The sequence below is a fragment of the Syngnathus typhle genome, linkage group LG17, assembly GCF_033458585.1.
Source record: "Syngnathus typhle isolate RoL2023-S1 ecotype Sweden linkage group LG17, RoL_Styp_1.0, whole genome shotgun sequence".
In the NCBI taxonomy this organism is placed as follows: Eukaryota; Metazoa; Chordata; class Actinopteri; order Syngnathiformes; family Syngnathidae; genus Syngnathus; species Syngnathus typhle.
The window spans coordinates 1425563-1445887 of NC_083754.1; the positions used below are offsets into that span (position 1 = coordinate 1425563).

At 45.1% G+C, this 20325-nt stretch overlaps 5 protein-coding genes across 5 annotated transcripts; 3 read left to right on the forward strand and 2 right to left on the reverse strand.

Annotated features, from left to right (window-relative positions):
- Window positions 1–1889: 1889 nt before the first annotated feature.
- Window positions 1890–7830, reverse strand: top3a (DNA topoisomerase III alpha). Its single transcript, XM_061302354.1, has 19 exons — window positions 7349–7830; window positions 7058–7117; window positions 6903–6976; window positions 6760–6835; window positions 6512–6620; window positions 6255–6398; window positions 6002–6172; window positions 5813–5913; window positions 5669–5743; window positions 5491–5573; window positions 5189–5399; window positions 4930–5115; window positions 4738–4867; window positions 4542–4655; window positions 4302–4467; window positions 4062–4208; window positions 3853–3975; window positions 2389–3065; window positions 1890–2290 (listed from the first exon to the last, which is right to left on the reverse strand). The coding sequence occupies exons 1-19, from the start codon at window positions 7559–7561 to the stop codon at window positions 2136–2138; spliced, it is 3015 nt and encodes a 1004-aa protein (XP_061158338.1). The 5' UTR covers window positions 7562–7830; the 3' UTR covers window positions 1890–2135.
- A 318-nt stretch (window positions 7831–8148) lies between these two features.
- smcr8a (Smith-Magenis syndrome chromosome region, candidate 8a) lies at window positions 8149–12853 on the forward strand. The gene is made up of 3 exons (XM_061302355.1): window positions 8149–9277; window positions 9404–10978; window positions 11046–12853. The coding sequence occupies exons 1-3, from the start codon at window positions 8673–8675 to the stop codon at window positions 11503–11505; spliced, it is 2640 nt and encodes an 879-aa protein (XP_061158339.1). The 5' UTR covers window positions 8149–8672; the 3' UTR covers window positions 11506–12853.
- A 158-nt stretch (window positions 12854–13011) lies between these two features.
- Window positions 13012–14179, reverse strand: bud31 (BUD31 homolog). The gene is made up of 4 exons (XM_061302361.1): window positions 13986–14179; window positions 13722–13844; window positions 13454–13620; window positions 13012–13387 (listed from the first exon to the last, which is right to left on the reverse strand). Exons 1-4 carry the CDS (start codon window positions 14077–14079, stop codon window positions 13337–13339), a joined length of 435 nt encoding a protein of 144 aa, XP_061158345.1. The 5' UTR covers window positions 14080–14179; the 3' UTR covers window positions 13012–13336.
- A 359-nt stretch (window positions 14180–14538) lies between these two features.
- pdap1b (pdgfa associated protein 1b) lies at window positions 14539–16315 on the forward strand. The gene is made up of 6 exons (XM_061302359.1): window positions 14539–14697; window positions 14973–15064; window positions 15233–15319; window positions 15383–15504; window positions 15675–15826; window positions 15909–16315. The coding sequence occupies exons 1-6, from the start codon at window positions 14685–14687 to the stop codon at window positions 15971–15973; spliced, it is 531 nt and encodes a 176-aa protein (XP_061158343.1). The 5' UTR covers window positions 14539–14684; the 3' UTR covers window positions 15974–16315.
- Window positions 16316–16454: 139 nt separating this feature from the next.
- On the forward strand, window positions 16455–20078 carry shmt1 (serine hydroxymethyltransferase 1 (soluble)). Its single transcript, XM_061302357.1, has 12 exons — window positions 16455–16937; window positions 17443–17550; window positions 17621–17766; window positions 17854–17969; window positions 18150–18310; window positions 18414–18495; window positions 18597–18809; window positions 18883–18996; window positions 19110–19232; window positions 19300–19416; window positions 19488–19598; window positions 19683–20078. The coding sequence occupies exons 2-12, from the start codon at window positions 17467–17469 to the stop codon at window positions 19853–19855; spliced, it is 1440 nt and encodes a 479-aa protein (XP_061158341.1). The 5' UTR covers window positions 16455–16937; window positions 17443–17466; the 3' UTR covers window positions 19856–20078.
- The last annotated feature ends 247 nt before the right edge of the window (window positions 20079–20325 follow it).

Below are 20325 nucleotides of genomic sequence, written 5' to 3' on the forward strand. Positions count from 1 at the left end.
ACTGGCACTGGTCGCCATGACAACTGTTTCTACAGCAACCACTGAAAAGCTGGATGATGATGATGATGAGCCAGCAGGAAGAGTTGATAAGCAGCTCAGGGGATGAACAGTGATCCATGTTGACCGTGAACTTTGACCCATAAATGAAATGAGATAATAATTGACGCCATCAGGGTCTGGTGTGACGTCTAGAATAGAAGTCAAGCGACGACAGTTGCCACAGGAAATGATCCTTTTTCACTTACGCTCTCTCAGCAAAGTGTGATTTGAACTACCCGGAAGGAAAGAATCATTAGTAAGTCAAAACAAAAGTGAATGCAGAAATTGAGTGATAACAATGAGTCATTGGGTAATTACAAATGAAGGATTTGCAACGGAGTCTATTTTAAGTCTGCTCTAATTCTTGTGTCCACCTATAAATGTTCAGTGCTATTGCACAAACACTGAGCATAGCCAATAACGCAATCATTTGGAATAGCCACAAAAATACATTCTGAGCCAAATAGGACAGGAAGCAAAGCACTCATCAGCAAAAAGAATTGAAAGAGCTGCTTCTACAGAAGTTTTGAAATAAAGTTGGAAAGTAAAGATTTTTTAGTTAGTTATGATTATGTGAACAACTGTTTTTCATGGGGAAAGTATATTTATTATAATTGTATGACTCAGTTCCCCAACCAATTGATTGCAATGGGCGTTTTTTTTTTGCAGGCCTGTATTTTGCCTATATATTAAATGGCATTTTTATTATACATTAGGTTAGGAAGTGCGTGGTCCAATGTGCTCTCCTTCATCATCTATAAGTTGTGGTATTGACTTTTATGAGGACTCGGTGACGTGTTCACGCTTACGGCGCTTCGAGAGCCTTCCTCCTGCAGGAACATTTACAAGGTAGCGATGTGACACTTCCCGAAAGTCGGTTATTACTGCAGTTCGGGGAAAAAAATATTAAAAAAACGATATCACATGACTTGTTATCTGCCCGGATACCGACAGTGTGTGTGCGTGCGTGCGTGCGTGCGCGTGTAGTAAGGAGCGCAAAAACAACACGGCAGGACCATTTGCGCCCACTCGTGATGAGTCACGCGTGACTCACCGAACGTGCCAGTAAGATCCGCGCTACTTACTTCCTTGGAAGATCAACAAAATAAAACACATCAATTTCCCCTATACGGGAATCTATGCGTTTCCCGTTAAATCGGGATCGAGCGAGAGGGCAACGGGTGGGGGGGGTCCCTGGGGGGGGGGGGGGGGGTCCCTGCAGTGAGCTGCACAAACTTTGTGGAGCATCGCCACTATGTGCTTTGTCATTTCTACGTTCAAGTCATAGCAGAAGAAGGCACATTCATTTCCATAGTTCACTTAGTGAATCTGAAAGAAAAAAAAAAAAAAGCATTCGAGATCACACTTAGCTGCTCTTACATACACCAAAAAAACTCACTCACAAAAATCTCTTCCTGAATACCCAAACACTCAAACACATGCAGCAAAAATGTCAAAAGTATTTTGATTAAAAAGAATTTCATGAATATAAGACTTGAAAATAAAAAAAGTAACCACGCCTCAAAAATCTGAGAAACTGAAATGTTGAAAAACGAATTAAACCATAATTAACGCTATCTCGCCATGATTTTTTTTGTCTTTTGACTTATTAAAAAAATATCTTGTAAATGAGTATTTACAAACAAATCTCCAAATCGACTTTAGTGTCTTTAAGGTTTCATCAGTATTGTAGCAGAAGATTAAAAGGTCATTTTCCAGTTGACTGTGCTTCGCTGTGAGCTTGCGGTTGAAGACAAATGAGTCACAACGAAACCCAACTTGAGATGAATCATTTCAGCGGAAAGGTCCAAGAAATAAAAGCAAACCTCTCAGTAAAGAACAACAGAATATAGAAAACATCCAATTTATTATCAATCATTTACTATAAAAAGGGACAGAATTTGAATCCACAGTGTCAAAAGAAAAGTCGAATAAAAAGGCCTCCTTTTTAGACCCGGTATTCATACGGGAATTCTACTAAATGCAAACAATTTGACACCTATGTGTTCATCTGGTCCAAGTCCCTTGACTTCATTTGACCCCGCCCACTTGGACTAGCTGTCACAAGAGGAGGTGGCTCAATCAATGTGCCGCTGTCACCGTTGAGGACAAGTGACGCGGGTGTGTCCCGGCATGTGGCATATGCCGCAGGAACGAGCTTTCTTGGCAGCGGGGGGTTTATCCTCTTTTTGTTTCCTTCCCTTCTTCCCTCCGTCTCTGTTGCTATTCAAGCCGCCGTCCTGGAAGCCACCTGACGGAGAGGAAAAGCGCTCAAAACATTGGACGTGAACTGCGGCCTACAACTTGTGAGTCTGCTCCAAACATTTTGATTGTCTTTTTGTGTCTTACCTTGTGCTTCCATGTTTTCATCAGCCCACTGGAAGAAGTTACACTGTTGGTCTCTGGGTTTCCCGCAGGTGTGAAACACCCGTCCCTTGTTGGGCCCGTCCTTCTGCACAGTGCGCATCACCGTGGCCAAGTTACAGTTGCACTTGGTATCTCCAGCGCCCCCTTTAGGCCTGCTGCCACCTCCTCCAGCTGTGTTCCGAAACCCCAGCGGCGGCGTCGGTGCCCTTGGCGGCGGTGGCGGCGGAGGCCAATGATTCTGCTGCGCCCCCTGATGGCTGGGCGGATCCGCCCACAGAAAGAAATGACAAGATCCCGAATTGCACTTGTAGAACTGCCGTCCTTGGTTGGGACCGTCTTTGCGCACGGTCAGCAAGATGGCATCCTGACCGCAGTTACACACAATGACATCATTGCTAGGTGGGCCAATGTTATCGCCCCCTGGTGGTGGACGAGGCGGTGCGGTCCAAGAGGGGGCAGAGGGTGGCGCACAAGGCCTTGCATTTGATCCGCGGGCTGGCGCTGGCCTTGGGGGACCCTCTCTTCCTCCCCCGTCTCCTCCTCGAAGATATTTAAGGTCCAGCACCTCTCGGAGAGTCTCGTCACATCCACCGATGCAGCCGACAAACTCTAAAGGCATCATGGGGGGAAGACTGCCCCTTCGGAATTTGAACTTTAACCTGAAGGACAGAGAGTAGCTGCGATTGGCCGATGATCAGTTCAGCGCGCCTGCGATAAAGTGCTTCAGAAAATGGATGGATGCGATGATCTTTTTTTAATGCATGTCTAAAAACAAAAGTTACCCTAAGAGCGGGTTGCCATGGTGATCAGTAAAGTAGCTTCCGCAGGAGACCGCAACGTTAAAAGTTTTTGCATTTATAGTTATTTACAGAACAAACTACCGGGTGAAGCGTTTTCGTTGAAGCGTTGTGATTGAGCTTTAAGATGTGAAGAGTTGCTGTGGCAACAGATACTGACTGGTGTGAAGGACTCGATCTCACTGCTTGCCAAATGTGTCCTATATTTGGACCGTGCTCCGGCACTTGGTCAGAGGGTTCAACGCCCACTGATGCAAAGAATTTGATCACACAAGCGAGACAAAAGGTGTGCATCATTACCCACAAGTCACAACTTATTGGTTGTCCAAATGACTTTCACGGAGAGCTATAAATAGGTTCACCTTCAGAGATGGTCGTTCGCAATGGGCTAAGAATCGTTTCCCAGGCTCTCTGCCAGATGCGCCGGCGTTTCATACACCTTGCCGTGTTAAAATGCCCTAAAGAACTGCAACCCAGACACCTTTGTCACATTGCTACAGCACTAAAAGTCACTCAGCTAATTATAAGTCGTCTAATTGCTCTGATGACATCTCTACTGATGGCAGCCACTTGCTTTTCACATTTCTTTTCTCAGCATGCACCTGCCTTTCTTGAACTCTTTGTACCTTCATCCGTTTAAAATACTCACATATGAACAGGCCGCGGCCGGCAGATGGAGCAAACGCTGTCGTCTCGACCCACCTCCAGCACCGTGTCAGGAAACCATACGGCTGTTTTGCAGGCTGGGAAGCCCACGCAGGCCAGGAACTTACTACGATACGAAGATGGGAGAGAAAATATTAGGGATAAAAAAAAAAAGGCACATTATGATGAGCTCCGCGGCATTGATCCTCTCACCCGTTTCCCTCCTTCCTCTTCTTGAGCACCATGTCCCGTCCACAGTGGGGACACTTCCTGATGGGCAGCGGGATCTCCATATCTTGCTGCTCAGTTTCAGGGATCTCCTGAGCAGCACCCAAATACGGCGACAGAGCTTCATCTAACCTAAGGAGGCATTGACGTTTACTTCTTCATAGTTTGGCTTACAAGCAGCAGCCTACAGTGACTGGGATGTCTAAATATAAACGCAGCACGAACTTTTTTGCCTTCCTGACCGACTCGATGAAAACAGCCTTGTATTTCTGGATGTGGTGCTGCAACACGCTCCTTTTGTCCTTCCTTCCTTCTGATACCAGCTTGAGGTCTGCCTCCAATTCTGCCCGTAGGTGTGGTTTGGACATTTCATAGCCCATGGCGTTGTACCCTAAGCAAAGAGATGGCAAGAATTATTTGCGTCAAAAAAACAACTTCATATTGTAGCACGAGAGTGTGATTCACCTTCCACAAGTCCCATGCCAAGCTCCCCAGGGAGAAACCTCTGATCAGCTGTCAAGCCCACATACTTGCGACTTTTTATGGTTTCAATGTGATCTGCGTGTGTCGCGTCGGTGCCTGTCATGAGAAAAATTGGATCAGTGCATTATTATTATATATGTCTATATTGCCCTCAACCAAATGTGCATTTGTGATGTACCAATGCCGTGCTTCTCCATCAACGATATGAGGTCAGCTTCAGTGAGCAGCTGCGGAGGACTCGTCTCACCGTCCACCATCTCTATAGCAGACGGCTGGAACTGGGAGCCTTGTTCATATACTGGAATCACCTAACACACACAATTCATTTTGACAGATTCCAACCATTGATGCTCGCCCTCTAACACCTTACCTTCGTGCTCCACTTGTCATAAGGATAAACATCTAGGTAATTCCTCGCGACGATCATGAGGCCCGACGTGGAAAACCTCTCCTGAGCAATGTCTATGTCCACAATGGTCTCCTGTCCCAAAGCATCCTGGGATACGCAAGCCAGGAAGTGTCGGACAATGAACTCATACACACGTCCTTCACTTCCCTGAAATGGGGAAAAAAAATCAACAACAATGGTGGTGAAATAATTTTGTGTAAAGGAAATGAAGTGTGTCTACCTGTAGCGCGCCCGTGTATTTCGTTGGGTGTATAGGGGGATGGGCTTGGTCCGACTTTTTGCCCTGCCGTGGGTTGGGACCCCCTGCTTGTTCAAGCACCCGCTGAGCAAATGCCCCCCATTCAGGGCTTTGCATCTGCTCTTCCACCAAGGGGCTGAGAGCGAGGGATGCTGGAAAAATGTTGGTTTCCGTGCGAGGGTAGCTGATAAACCTTCACAGAAACAGCCGCAATATTTCAAGTCAACTTTCGGCCCAAATGGCAAATAGGTGGGCAGGCGAAAAAAATACTAACTCACACTCACCCTTGTGTGTAAAGTTTCTCTGCAATTTTCATTGTCTCTTTCGCGCTGATTCTCAGCTTCCGAGATGCCAGTTTTTCCAATTCCTGATGCGGGGAGGTGGCGGGAGAAAATACACATGATCAGCCTCGGGGAAGCGAGAGCGGTCGAGGCGAGGGTACTCGCGGCTGCTCGACTTTACCACAGTGTCCAAAGGCATTGGTCTCCATTTGCTCTTGGGCTTACTGGTTACTGAGGTGACTGTTGCTATGGGATCCTAGGAAAGAAGTGAAAACTGAGAGTAGACACACTGAATCAACATCATGTACTTAATTAACCAGTGTACCTCCATGCAAATCTGGTAGAGCACTAGGCAAGCTGTGTGGTTGAATAGCCGATATCGTTTCCATCCAAATTCCACAGTGTCCTCCTCAACTTCGTGTAGCACTTTAACAAAGAAGCAGAAAGACCCAGGTTTAAATCAAATGTATATTCCCCTAATCTAACACCAAACCTAAACTGGATTCGCATGCACCTTTAATCTTGTAGAAAGTCTCAGGAATGAAAGCCTGGATGGCTTTGAAACGCTCCACCACGAAACCCAGAGTGGGAAACTGGCAGCTACCATAAGAGATGAGCTGATTGGCCAGAGACTCTGGGAAGATCTTCTGGAGGCGAAGGGTCTGGAATCTTGTGAAGGATGCACCTGTGTGTGTTCAGAGAGACGTTCGTAAGGCTACCGACGTATCATCTGCGGCATCGCGGTATCTGCGTATGCGCTTCCTCACCTATCCGCAAGTCGAGCTCTTGGCGGACATCAACGGCATCACTGACGTTCACGTCCGGCTCGGCTAGTGTCTCGCAAGCCCTCCGAATGGAGTTGGGGGTGATTTCAGAAAACTTTGCCCGAAACACTTGCAAATTAGGTTTCACTAAAAAGAAAAAAATCTTTTACACCAACTTATTCAGGATATGTGCATATCCACAACTGTACCTTCATTTATTTTCAGATGTTTTGTATTGTTAAACTTTCGGTTAACCTTACCTGCCTTACAGACGTTGATTACTTCAAAGCCAATGTTCTCTCCTTCTCTGTCACAGTCAGTCCAGATAATTAAGGCCTGGCATTGTCTCACCTCCTTTTCCAGTGTACGCTGGAACGATAGCAACGGAAGAAGTTTGTAACAACACAATAACAGAGGGAAGCTGCAGTAGAAGGCTCGATAATATGTTTCAAAGCAAAGAAGGATCTTCCTTCTTTTTGTAATTGCTTAGAAAGGTAAGGAGACGTACCTTAATTTGTACCATGCCATCCGGGCAATACTTCTCGACTTCGGCGTCAAATAACAGCACTGGATTGCAACTGCGCCTTCGGAAAGAAAATGTAAACATGAAATCAGCTGCTGAACGCAAAGCCACATCGTATCCAAGCTTACCATTTATCATAAGGGGCTTTAAACTCAAGACCCAATAAATGTCCCGAGACTGATGTCATTGCTACCGTCACATTCTAGATGTGAACGTAGAGAAACAGGCAATTAGAGGAAGCAAAAGAAACAGGTGTATTATCCGTTTCATCGCTTATACATACCTGACCAAAGAGATGATATTCATACTCATAGATCTTGTTAAATTTGGACAGTCCTTCCCTCTAAAAAAATCAAATGGAAGGGCATTACAGTTCTGCGAGCCAAGTAGAAATAAAAACATGAGAGCGCATTGAAGCATAATAAAGACAAACACAGAAAGAAGCTCAATTTTCTTGCCATTCCATTTATAAGCTTAAACAGGCACAACCCTCTTGCTCTGGAGCCCAAGTTTGGAATAGGAACTTGATGACAGCATCCATACAAAAATGACACTGACAAGTTCGGAAACTAACCCGCATGGACCTGCCATTGGACATAATTTCCGAGATGCCTTTGGCGGCATCATTCTTCTCGGCTACGCAGAGGACCCTCTTGATGTGACCCCTCCGCATCATGTCTAATGTTGCCAATGAATCGTGCACTGTAGAGGAACACCTCAACTGGATACGTCGTCTTTGTTGTCCCAGTCGAAGCAGATGTTTTGTGAGGAGGTTCACGACTCGCATACCTGGCTGCTATTCACATAAAGCGGCTTCTTTTCCACTGTTCTTCGTCTGTATTAGCATGTTTGCTAGGTAGTTCCAGTACAGACTTTATAACCATTTTGAAATCATAACATGTCACCATATCAACTACTCCATCGAGTAAATAAAGTTTCCCGTTGGCAAAATACACTTCCCGACATACTCTTTCTTCATAGTTATTAGAAATAAAAGTTCAACTTCACAATGTTTACAAAACGCGCGCCCGCCCGTCAAATTCTACCGTATTCTGTCGTGATGTCGTAAAATCAGAAAATGACGTAATTCATTCGACTGAACAAACTTATGGACACAAGTTTCACGTGGCAAAAATATTTACTTCCATCTAGGTAAAACCGATTGTATATATGACATTATAATATTTACATTGATTTCAAGAAATAACAATAAGGTAATATGGTCACAAATAAACAAGTTTACCGCGACGGTAACGTTGCTCCATGATTTGCGTCCAGGTTGTTATCATTTTTAGAGATTTTATTTTGTGTACAGTGGTGAAAACAATGACATTTTTTCGCGATTTATGCTGGTGTGGAATTCTTGCATCGGATTGGTGGTTGAGTCACATGACACGACTCCCAGCAGCTGGGTAAACATGGCGTCAGTCTCACGGTGTAATCATGATGATGTCGTTCTTGCCTGCTAGCAGCGTGATCGCTGGACGCATCTGCAGAGCAAACACGCCAACGTGATGGAAATGAAGACATGAAGAAAAGACGGAGAGAGTCGCGGAATTTCATTGTGCCGATGCGTGACTTTGCTTGAACGATCTGATGATAGCCGGATGCACGGATTGCTGCTTTTGTTCGTTGGACGCTGACCTGTGTGCATGAGAAGTATTAACATCGAGCATCATATCTTCTGGACTGAAACCTCGATGGAAAAATTGGACCCTGGGACACAAACTCCACATCATGTTTTTTGGCGGAGCTCCAGTGCATGGACGATGAGAGCACGGTGATCAGGTGTGACTTGTCTATCTTGCATTTGAGTGGTGCTCCCTGGCTGCTTCTTCATAATTGATAGATGAGCTGCACAGAGTGGTGTCTCTCATGTCTTGTTCAACAACAGCACTATGATAGGCTCACCTGACGTGGTGGCTTTCACAAAAGAGGATGATGATGATGGTCAGTCCACTCCTGACCCATGGGCTATTCCAGAAGAGTTCTCCATTCCCCTCCACCCTCTGGCTGACTCCAACCCTTGGGCCAAAACCTCGTACGCTAAGTTCACAAAAGACTTCATCCTCATTTCGGAGTTCTCCGAGCAAGTGGGTCCTCAGCCTCTCCTCACCATTCCTGATGACCCCAAAGTCTGTGGCACTTTTGATCTCAACTACTTCTCCCTACGCATCATGTCAGTGGACTACCAGGCCTCCTTCGTGGGGCATCCCCCAGGCAGCGGATACCCTCGGCTCAGTTTTGTGGAGGACTCCAGGGTTGTCCTGGGTGACTCTAAAGAGGGCGCCTTTGCCTATGTCCATCACCTTACACTGTACGACCTGGAGGCCAGGGGCTTTGTGCGTCCCTTCTGCATGGCGTATGTTTCAGCGGATGAGAGGAAGATCATGTTGCAGTTTCAGGAGATGTCCGGCCGCTTCTCCAAGGCCTCGGAGTGCCTGAAGGCCGGCAACCGCAGAGCTTTCGCCAAAGAACTCCAGAGGAAGCTTCGAGACCTAGAGTAGGTGCCTTCTTGAGTCTGTAGTAGCAATAAATTGAAATGGAAAATTATTGACACTTTCTTCATCATTGAATTCCAGAAGACAGTGGAGCAAAACTTAATTCCAGGCTTTTTCTTTTTTCTTAGGTACACTCGCTCTGTTCTACAGCGGGAGGAGGGCCTGCAGAGAGAGGCGGGGCCTCACTGCATGTACTCGCCTCATGCCGTGGAGAAGGCCAACGAGCTCGCCAACGTGGAGAAGAGCATTTATGAACACAGAGACCTTCTGAGACAGATCAGCTCGTACCATCATCGTCCCCGCCGAGACCCTCAGGCCGTTACGTGTCACAAGTGTAGGAGCGAGTGCGAAGAGCTCTTCGGCAAGTACGCCGAGCTAGCTCTGCCTTCGACCTGCGCTGACGCAGGGGAGGAACAAAATGGTCACGCGGCCCAAGTGCACGTTGGCGAGGAAGACGACGAGCGTGTTGCACGCAGGCCGTCTTACACGCCGCAGCTGATCAAAGCGAAGTCGGCCAAATGTTTCGACAAGCGCCTCAAGACCCTCCAAGAGCTGTGCGATGACACCTTCTACCAGGCCACCGTGGAGCTCCTGAAGGAGACGGAAAGGAGTTTCCGAGGCGACCTGTGCTACCTGCACACACGTCGCTTGGACCTAGCCCTCCGCAGAAAGCAGAGAATTATGAACTTTCTGTTTGAGGAGGACCTCTGTGAAGACGACTACGATGACCTGGATGGAAGGGCGACATTACGACCATTTTGTGCTGTGAATCATGCTGTAGACAACTCCAAACTCATCAATCCAGTCGTGCTTGGACCGGAACCTCCCAAGCTTTTGGAACTTGCCTCTGAGACTAGCCGTACTGGAGACTTCAAGCTTGAAGACGACCATCTCAAGACTTCCTGTTTCGACCAGGAATCGGAGACCCAGAAGTGCGCTGAGAAACCTACCGGAAACCGTGGCAACCAGGCAAGCCTGAAGCCAGAAGTTCTGGATCCTGAGTCCGACTCGACCCCAGACTGTGACCATAAAACCGATCTGGATGATGATGCTACTGATGAAGACGGGGAACCCAAGGTTTTGTTGGAGGAACCAATAAGGAAGGAAGGATGCGAGAAGGACTCTACTTTTGTTCCGATGGATGCCGCATGCTGTATGACTCACGAAGGTTTTCTGGATAATCCGCCTGATGCGGTGCCTCGTCTCACCGCCCACCTGCAGAATGCTCAAGTCCTGGTGGTCAACCAGGAGCCCCAGGCCTTACTTCCACTCCAGGATGACTATGCTGTAGGATCACCATGCTCAGAAAAGCTCACAGCCGGACTCCTGGGAGATGCCGTGTCCCGTACATCGGCCGAGGACAACTCGGATTGTACCACGTGTACATCCACCGGTTCCGATTGGACCGCTTCTCCTGTCGGCAATGGGGGGATGCTGACCTTGCGTCAGAAGAAGAAGGCCGGACAAGGGGCCTTGAGGTTTGTGCGACAGTACCCCTTTGCTATACAGGCTCTGTGGTCTTTGCTGAGCGGCAGGACGCTGGTGGTGCTCGGCGCCGACGAGGCCAGAGTTCGTCGGCTGGTTTCTGCTCTAGCCCTCTTTGTACCTGCACCAGGGAGGGGTGGAGAGCGAGTCCAGGCGTGGCTGGCCTGCCCTTTCAGCCTTACGGACCTGCACAGATGGAAACTTATTGGATTGCAAAGGTACAAGTAATTATTGACTTCCTAACGGCCACGGCAATTGACAAATATTTCTCCTGTTGTCCCTCAGAGTGGCATCTCCTGCCGGTTCCAGCACGCTGTACTCATTGTCCCGCTACAGTCGCTATATCTCCATCTTGGACGCCGACCAGAAGACCTTACGCTGTCCACCTTATCATGGCCAACTGCTAGCCAACATGGCTGACCACCGCACCTACGTCCGGCGCGGCTCCACCTACTTCCTTCACGTCCAGAGCACGCTGTGTCACCTGGCGGCCAAGGCCTTTCTGTTCACCTTCACCCACCACCTCCACTTGCCGGTCAACACCACAGAGGGGATGGATGGCGTTCTGGCCCGACGCACCTTCTTCCTGCAGGAGCAGCTGGGCCTGGGAGAGGAGGACAGACAGATAGTGCTCTACCTCAGCTACCTGATCACACAGCACTACCTGCACGCCGCTGATGGCCGCGCCGCAGCAGCGCCTTCTTTTAATTTCAACTACACCAGCAGCGTTTTATACAAAATCTGATTTATTTATTTATTTTTTCTCTTCAGGGAACCGCTACCCTTTTATTTTTAATGGACTAGAGATGATCCTGATCCTGAGGATGATCATTTTAGTTTCAGATCAAACTGCACTGATTTTTATCGTATTATCTCTGCAGAGCCGTCTCGTGTGTGTGTAGGAAGCAAGGAAACGGTATTATTGGGGTTACAATGCTGGATCACTCCCTTCCCAAACACACACAATATGTGAGTAGTAGCTCAATTTTTTTTTTTATTGTTCTAGATGATATTCACACTGTTTGTGTCCAAGAATAGCTTTTTTGGTCCGAAACAAACGTGCATTCTGCTGATATTGTGTCCATGAAACTTCATTTGCACCATGTCCACTAACGTTCCCATTGGCTGTTTCAGCCATATAGAATTGAATCCACGTGATAGTGCATGTCCTGAAAAATAAGCGGTTACACAAATATTCTCCCAACAGCGCCAAAAACTTGGTGACGTGATCCGCTGTTGAGCAAAACTTCCAAGTTATTTAACCTTAATGTATTGAATTTCACTGTTGTCTTAAGGTGTGAGTGTTGTGCTGTCAGCATGAGACCGTTTTGTGCCACCAGTGAAATATTGTAATGTTTTGGGCTTTATCGTGCGTGAAAGAAAAGTGAGACGGAATGCTCGGGTTTGGATGACTGTTGCATATTTATAAAGACCCAATTTACTGTTGCCTGATCAGTGGTCTTTGTTGGATGTCATCACAAAACTCATCTGTTGTTTTTATTTAGTCCATAAATGTATCGTGGAAATCTGAAATCAGCCATTGAAGCAAAGCTATCTTTTTAATACATGTTTTTATGTGGTGTTGCCATAATTCTGTATCCACTAATAGTTCTCTACATGTGACTGCATGGGTTCAGATATCATGGCGGCGTTTCTGTCACATTTACTTTGAACAAATTGATCTTGGATGCATTTTTTTCTGTCTCAAACACTAATTTCCATTTTGAGAATGTCGAATTTCACTTGCCACTTTTTAACCCCATTTGCTGCATGTGCCCTATTAAATACACTTCAGCTGTTATTGCCACTTCTCCCTGTCATGCAAAAAGAATGTAATCTAAGCCATACCAGTGTGCTTAACGTGTAAACACTCAGTGTCCTTAAGTTACATCTGCATCATGTCTGTATCACATCGTGTATATTGATTTACAAGCTTTGAAGTCTTTTTTGCCATTAAATTATTGAAATTCCATTAACATTTTTTGCACTAACGTTTAGGTCACAAAGGAGATAAATGAGTCGTCGAGGACCCTTCTCCTGATACTGAACAACTAATTCAACAGACAGCTCATTAAACATGAAGTGCTCCAAGAGACTTGTGTTTGTGTGCCTTGTTTCCGTGATGACGTACATATGTGCTAGCTTCTGAGGTGGCATGAATACTAAATCATCTTAATTATCTTCTAAGCTGCTCTCGGTGGCTAATTGACTGAATATTCAATTAAAGAAGGTGGGACGTAGGGACAAAGGATGTCAATCAGAATTGTTTTATTCAAATGATTACAACACCAAGAGGTTTTAAAAACAAAATCAACCCACACTTAGCCCTCTAATGAATGAAATGAAACACGTCACGCCTGAAGCAATTAACTCAAAGACACCTTCCCCTTCAGAGGTCTTGAAGGTATTAAAGAAAGGTTACAGACAGTACATTTTGCAGAAAAACAATTGTAATGAATACAAGAAGGCCCCTTTCAGCGTATTTCTGAGCCCTAGAAAGACTGCAGGGAATGATAGTAGGTGACGAGATGCATGACAACAAAGATGGAGGCCGGGCACGTCTTTCTGTCCTCCACTCAACCGGAACATCCTCTGCATCCACAGTGGGTACATTCGATGATCCTTCCCTACAAAGACACAAGTCAGAAATTCATTTGAAAATGAAGAATATTGAAACTCTGTAAAAGACTTACAACTTCCAGCTTGCTTTTTGGAACTCTGCAAATGCAGTTTGTCCCAAAGTTGGTGTCACGCGTTTGGATGCATCGCAGGCAGCACAGGTTCTCGTAGCCCTGCTTCTTCCACTTTGCAATCAGGTTTTTGTCAGCGTAGCCTTCCTTGATGCAATACTCGTACAGCTCTGCGAGGACACACACAGGATAACAAACACGATTTCATATATATTACAAACACAATTTACATAGTTAGCAAAATATTACAGATACGTAGGGTCATCCTTACCTCTGCTGATGGCTTTTCTTTTGAAAAACAGGTCGTAGATGTATCGACTGCGCTGATGGTGCAGTCTGAAAATTGGCCAAAGAGCTTCCACTTTCCTCTTACCCTCATGAGGTTCGGTTTCAGCTGAGAGGAAGCACAAAAGAGGATAGAAATGTCAGACATTTGTGGAATCGACTGTTTCAAATGACGGATTGGACGCATTTGAAAACATTTGCTCCGCGGGGCCGTTGTCGATGATAGCTAAATGATCTTGTTTCGCCTTACCTTCCCTCATTTTCTGATCCAGCTCATCCAAAGTAGGTTCGATGAGTTCCCAGCCATCTGGTGGTGGCTTACGACTTCTCTTAACTTTTGGCATTTTCTTACACTTTGTCCAACTCGGAACAAAACCTTCTGTTTTCCTATTTGGCTAGCGCGATCGTCTCTGACCCTTGAATTGGGCGTCACTGGGGTCCATTGCAAGCGCAGCACACGTTTGACGTCACATCAGGTTTTCGTAATTTATTGATACCTATTTTATTTTTATGTTTCGGAATAACTGGGCACCAAATTATTCCCAAGCGTGGAGTTAGGTAATTTATCCAACTCTTCTGTGGCAAAATTGAAGCAACTATCCTGCTATCGTTTTCGCGATATTGCATCACTTTAGGGCACAAATTAAATGCCGTTTAGAAGACATAAATACCGTTTGATTTGTTTTTTTGTTTGTGACTCGTAATATACAGACACTAAAGTCGAACCATGGTGTAAAATGAGCAATATGTGTTTTTCCGGGGACAGGTGTTTGACATATCCCCGACCGTGTTTTCATTTTGAGGATATTTGAACAGGCATATCCTAGGGCACAACTCCTGGATTGTGTTGCTCCTCTCCGAGTTTAGCCAGCTGTCAGCTTCCTTCGGCCTCCAATGTCTTTTCTTTTATTTACTAACTGTTAGATATTCACGTACAGTATTGATCAAAATGCCAAAAGGAGGTAAGATGATTGTGTATAAGGTTAATTGTTGAGTGAATTTGCATATATTACCGTATTAGCACACGTTGGTCACTTGAAGACAGGTAACGAATGTCTTGGAAGAAAACATAGACTGGAATCAGTTTACGCTTTTATTCGCTTAGTTGCGTTATAACATTACACCGATGTCATGTGTGTGAAAACGTTTGCTTTCGATGCGGGTGTAATGGTTTTCCTTGTCACTGTGCGAATTGTAAACAGGATAAATCTGTTCACATACGTCATCTTCACTGCAGGTCGGAAAGGGAGCCACAAGGGTCGCATGAGGACCTACACAAGTCCAGAGGAGATTGACGCCCAGATGAAGGCGGAGAAGGAGAGGAAGACGGTGCTTATAAAAAAAAATCACCCATTAGTGGATCTATATTATATATAGTTCCAGTTTAGGTTTATTTACGTTGGTGCTCTGAGGCATAGCTACAATAAGTGACTAATGTGGTTGTATCAATATTAACTTGTGTTCGAAATGCATGACTTTCGATCTTCTTTGTTTCAGGATGAGGAAGAGGGCGCAGCTCAGAATGACGTGACCGAGAAGTTACAAGCGTCAGGGTCAGATGATAGTGATGATGACGGTTCACAGGTATGTGGCCGATATTTGTCACATTTCAAGAAAGCGCTCTGAGCTGTTGTGATGTGTTTGCAGAGGAAGAGAGTCGGTGTGGAGGGCTTGATAGAAATTGAGAACCCCAACAGAATTGCTCAGAAGTCCAAGAAGGTGACACACATCGAGTTAGACGAGCCCAAGCAGTTGTCAAGGAGAGAAAGGTCTGTGTACACTCTCAGTCCAATTTTTTTTGGTCCACATAAATTCTACTGAAAAAATTAAAGTGTTTAGAAAAGGACCAAAGTGTTGCTCTAGTGCAGTGTCACAAGTTTGCCCATTAGTTCTGTCGGGATTTCTTCCCTTGATTTTCTTTCCACTTGTGTGCACACAGAGAGGAAATTGAGAAGCAGAAAGCAAAGGAGCGCTACATGAAGATGCATCTCGCAGGAAAGACAGACCAGGCTAAAGCTGACCTCGCCCGCCTCGCCATCGTCAAGAAACAGAGAGAGGAGGCAGCGAGAAAGAAAGAGGGAGAGAAAAAAGGTAGAAAAGAATCTACGCACAGTGGTGCCTCGTATATTTAAAATACCACATTATTACTAACCACATGTTTTCTTTCTTGCAGCTAAAGAGGCAAAAGAAGCTGCAGCAGCAGCGGCGAAAGGATTAAATTCCCTCTCACTGAAATGATGCAGAGTATTTATCAGAACCATTTCCCCGTTTTTGTGGACTGACGCAATATGAATTAGACTATTTTGAAAGGGGGGAAAAAGTCCTATGAACAGTATTTACCTTACCGGTGGTGCATTATGGCATGGAATAACGGCCATATTGGTAAAGCTCCAGCTGGGTTGCACACAGTTAGAATGAAGCTACGAGGTTTTACATGGAATGGATCACACGTATCATTTTACGATGATCATTTTGCTTATTGAGCATCGGCACTGTTTTCTTTGGGTTTTACACTGTAAATAACTGAGTCGTGAAAATATTTCAGATTAATACGATAAAAATGTTGAAACATTCATTTCATTTGGAGTCAACTGGTATGAATATTTGATGGGATAATACAGCCATTTTTTTGTGTGTTTTGTTTCTCCAGTAACTGTTGCCTTAATCAGGTTGATTCTTAAATTGTCACTACAATTATGATCAGGGATGTGGTCAAAAGGTCACCTTAAAAGACTTGATTACTTTTATGACAACATTTATATTTTTATGATTATTGTAGACTAGTATAGATATCAAGTCAACTTAAATTGAATGTGAGGTAAGTAGTGTCCTTCTAGAATATTAATATTGATACTTTTCATTATTTAGCATAAGCAAAAATAGTATCATGTCGATAGTATGCAATCGGACCAAGGGCTTTCTATTTTTTGGTAACCTTGTTGACCTAAATTTGAGGGAGGACATATTCGAATCACAGTTACTAAGTGCTGTAGCAGCAAGTAATCTCACTCCCGGTCTATAGTGGCGCTCAAGGGCATATATTATATAACAAGCGAAGAAGAACTACGCATTTGATTGGTCCAAATTTTGGCGGATTTTAACCTTCCGTCAGCGTGGGATTATTTCCCCTCCCTCTTCCGCCCACCCCGTGATTCTACTTTTGCTTTTGACAACTTCAGCCGCTACTTTTTTTCCTTGGAGGGTGAGTTGTAGCGTTGACTAGAACATTTCAGTGCCAGGGTAATCTTGAAAGTTAATAAATAAATCTGATCATGATTGACGCACAAAAACACCAGACAGGTTTTGTACTTTGAACGTCTCTGACCATGTGATTATTTTTTTATTTTTTTCATGTTGCAATGGCTGTCCTTTTATGACATTTAAACCTAATAGGATTTGACGATTCCCTGCAAATGTAAACAACATCTAGGGATTTAAAGAAGTTATGAGTACAAGTTACACAAGATACCAGATTGCGCATAATATTTTGAACGCTCATGTTTGCTTTGCCCTTGCAAGGGTCCAAAGTTTACCTAACGCAACTTCAAGTTTTGTAACAGTCAGCTGTGAACTGAAGCTTGCAAACCTCAATGAACCTCTAATAAATGCAAAAAAAAGGCATTTTTTTTATATTGCATGATATTGCTGCGGCCTCTTCTCACACTCATGGATAGTAAATGGAATGTATGTCATCTTGTTTGGATCAGCTCTGTGCAAGAACAACAACGACCATGTCTTTAACAAATGGCGACAATGAAGCGTGGGACTCGCACAACAAGATGATGTTGGAACCTCTGTCTGTCAATGACGCCGAGGTCAGTGTTTATGTCAATATTTTTGACTACTTGCGAAAAATGCTATTAACCTGTCACATGTGTGTTTCAGGTCTTCTCTATTATTAAAAAAGAGAAGCACAGACAGACGTATGGCCTGGAGCTGATTGCCTCCGAGAACTTCACCAGCAGAGCTGTTCTGGAGGCTCTGGGGTCTTGTATGAACAACAAGTACTCTGAAGGCTATCCTGGTCAGAGGTACACTTGTGAAATTATTTAAAGAAGGGGTAGAGTGAGATTTTAGAGTAAAAAATGTTTTTTACGCTCACAATGGTCTCAATGTAGATACTATGGTGGAACTGAGCATGTTGATGAGCTGGAGAGACTCTGCCAGAAGAGGGCGCTTGAGGCCTACGGTCTGGACTCTGACAAATGGGGCGTGAACGTGCAGCCATATTCAGGTAACCGTAAAAATATGATGTAACGTTTTATATTTTGATTAGGTGGCTTCAAATCTGGGTTTGCTTGTTCTTCCTGCGCTTATTTCTCCAGGTTGCCCACCAAATTATGGGAATAAGCAATATAAAAAATGAATGGCTCTCAAATGGCATCATAAGAAATGTCAATTCTTCTCCGTGTAGGTTCTCCCGCCAATTTTGCTGTTTACACCGCCATTGTGGAACCGCATGGGAGAATCATGGGCCTGGACCTTCCTGATGGAGGTCATCTGACACATGGTTTCATGACTGAAAAGAAAAAAATCTCCGCAACGTCCATCTTCTTTGAGTCCATGCCGTACAAGGTGATTGATTGCTCAAAGTGGTTTACGCTCACCTCGGTCATTGATTAAGTTCTGAATTGTCAGAGAGAGTTATTGTTGCTCATACTAGATGTTTTGGTTGCAGGTGAATCCCGAAACCGGTTACATCGATTATGATCGACTGCAAGAAAATGCTCGCCTCTTCCATCCCAAACTCATCATTGCAGGTTTCTCGTTTGCTTTGGAAACTTGTCATACATATAACGAATGAAAACATGAACCCGCAAATGAGAATTCGGACAAACGTTTCCTTTCCTTCCGCTAACAGGAACAAGCTGCTACTCCCGTAACCTCGACTACGCCCGTATGAGGCAGATCGCCAACGAGAACGGCGCGTACCTGATGGGCGACATGGCGCACATCAGCGGACTGGTGGCCGCCGGAGTCGTGCCGTCCCCCTTTGACTGCTGTGACATGGTTACCACGACGACGCACAAGACGCTGCGCGGCTGCAGAGCCGGACTGATATTCTTCAGGAAAGGTCGAATCTCTTCCCTCATCAAATCTTTTGAGTTACCGAGCAAGTCGTTTTATTTTCATCCGTTTGTCTTCAGGTGTGCGCAGCGTGGACGCCAAGGGGAAGGAGATTCTGTACAATCTTGAGTCGTTAATCAATCAGGCCGTCTTTCCGGGGCTGCAGGGTGGACCGCACAACCACGCCATCGCAGGTCCATTTACGTCACGAGCTAAATGCCAGATGTTGAGCCATGTTGGAAAAGAAAGAAAGAATGAATGAGGTGTAGAATGTGCTCATATCAACGCTGGGTCTTTCTGTTCCCAGGTGTCGCCGTCGCTCTCAAACAAGCCATGACACCAGAGTTCAAAGCTTATCAGATGCAGGTTCTTGTCAACTGCAAAGCTCTCTCCGCTGCCCTCGTTAAGCACGGCTACAAGATTGTCACCGGTAGGTGCCACTGACACATCGCTTGGCGAGAAATCTCTCAACCTCATGATTTTATTTACATATTAAGGTGGTTCGGACAATCATCTGATCCTATTGGACCTGCGCAACAAAGGAACCGATGGAGGACGAGCTGAGAAGGTTCTGGAAGCTTGCGCTATTGCTTGTAATAAGAACACCTGTCCAGGTAAGGTTTGTTTTATAGGTCAGGGCTGATGTTGCAACTTTGCTTTTATACTGAGTGATCTTTTCCTGCAGGAGACAAAAGTGCTTTGCGCCCCAGTGGACTGAGGTTTGGCTCTCCAGCTCTGACCTCCAGAGGCTTGGTAGAAGATGACTTTAGGAAAGTGGCAGACTTCCTTCACAGAGGTTAGGAATGTGCAGCTCCACCATGGAGGGAGTAGAATTCCAATGGAGAGAGCCCCCACATCTTCCCTTTGTTTTACCTCTCAGGTATTGAGCTGACCTTGGAGGTGCAGAGAAATCTGGATCCTAAGGCCACTCTAAAGGAGTTCATTCAGGCATTGGCCAAGGAAGAAAAGTTCCAGCTGCGTGTGACTGAGATCAAGGCAGAAGTTGAAGCTTTTGCTGGTCATTTTCCCATGCCCGGCCTCCCTGAGTTATAAATCATGTTGACTCAACTGATACTTGCAAACTAATGCACACAACCTTGCAGGTGGAATTCCTGCATACGATCTCTTTGATACACACCTTACGTCTTCGGATCAAAACACATTTCAGTACGAGCAGCCTTACAATGTTTTTTTTTAATGTGACGTCATCCGCTGCTGATTTCAATGTTTCGGATACATTTAAGCTTCAATATTCATTAAAGTTCTCCTTATCTTATGAGTCGTGCACATTATCTGGTCTTTAGCATCTGGCGAACTATTATTCTGAATCAGTTCATGCTGCATTTAATGTTAAATTTATAAGAGGCCTCGAAATATGAATCCCCTGCTGGAATTGAAATATGAACGAGCTAGTCCAAATATTTATAGATATATGTAAAAACCTAAATAAAAATATGACACTAGTATTGTCACCAAAAGAGGACAAGATGCCGTTCTGTTTCATCCAGTCCGCTAGGTGGCGG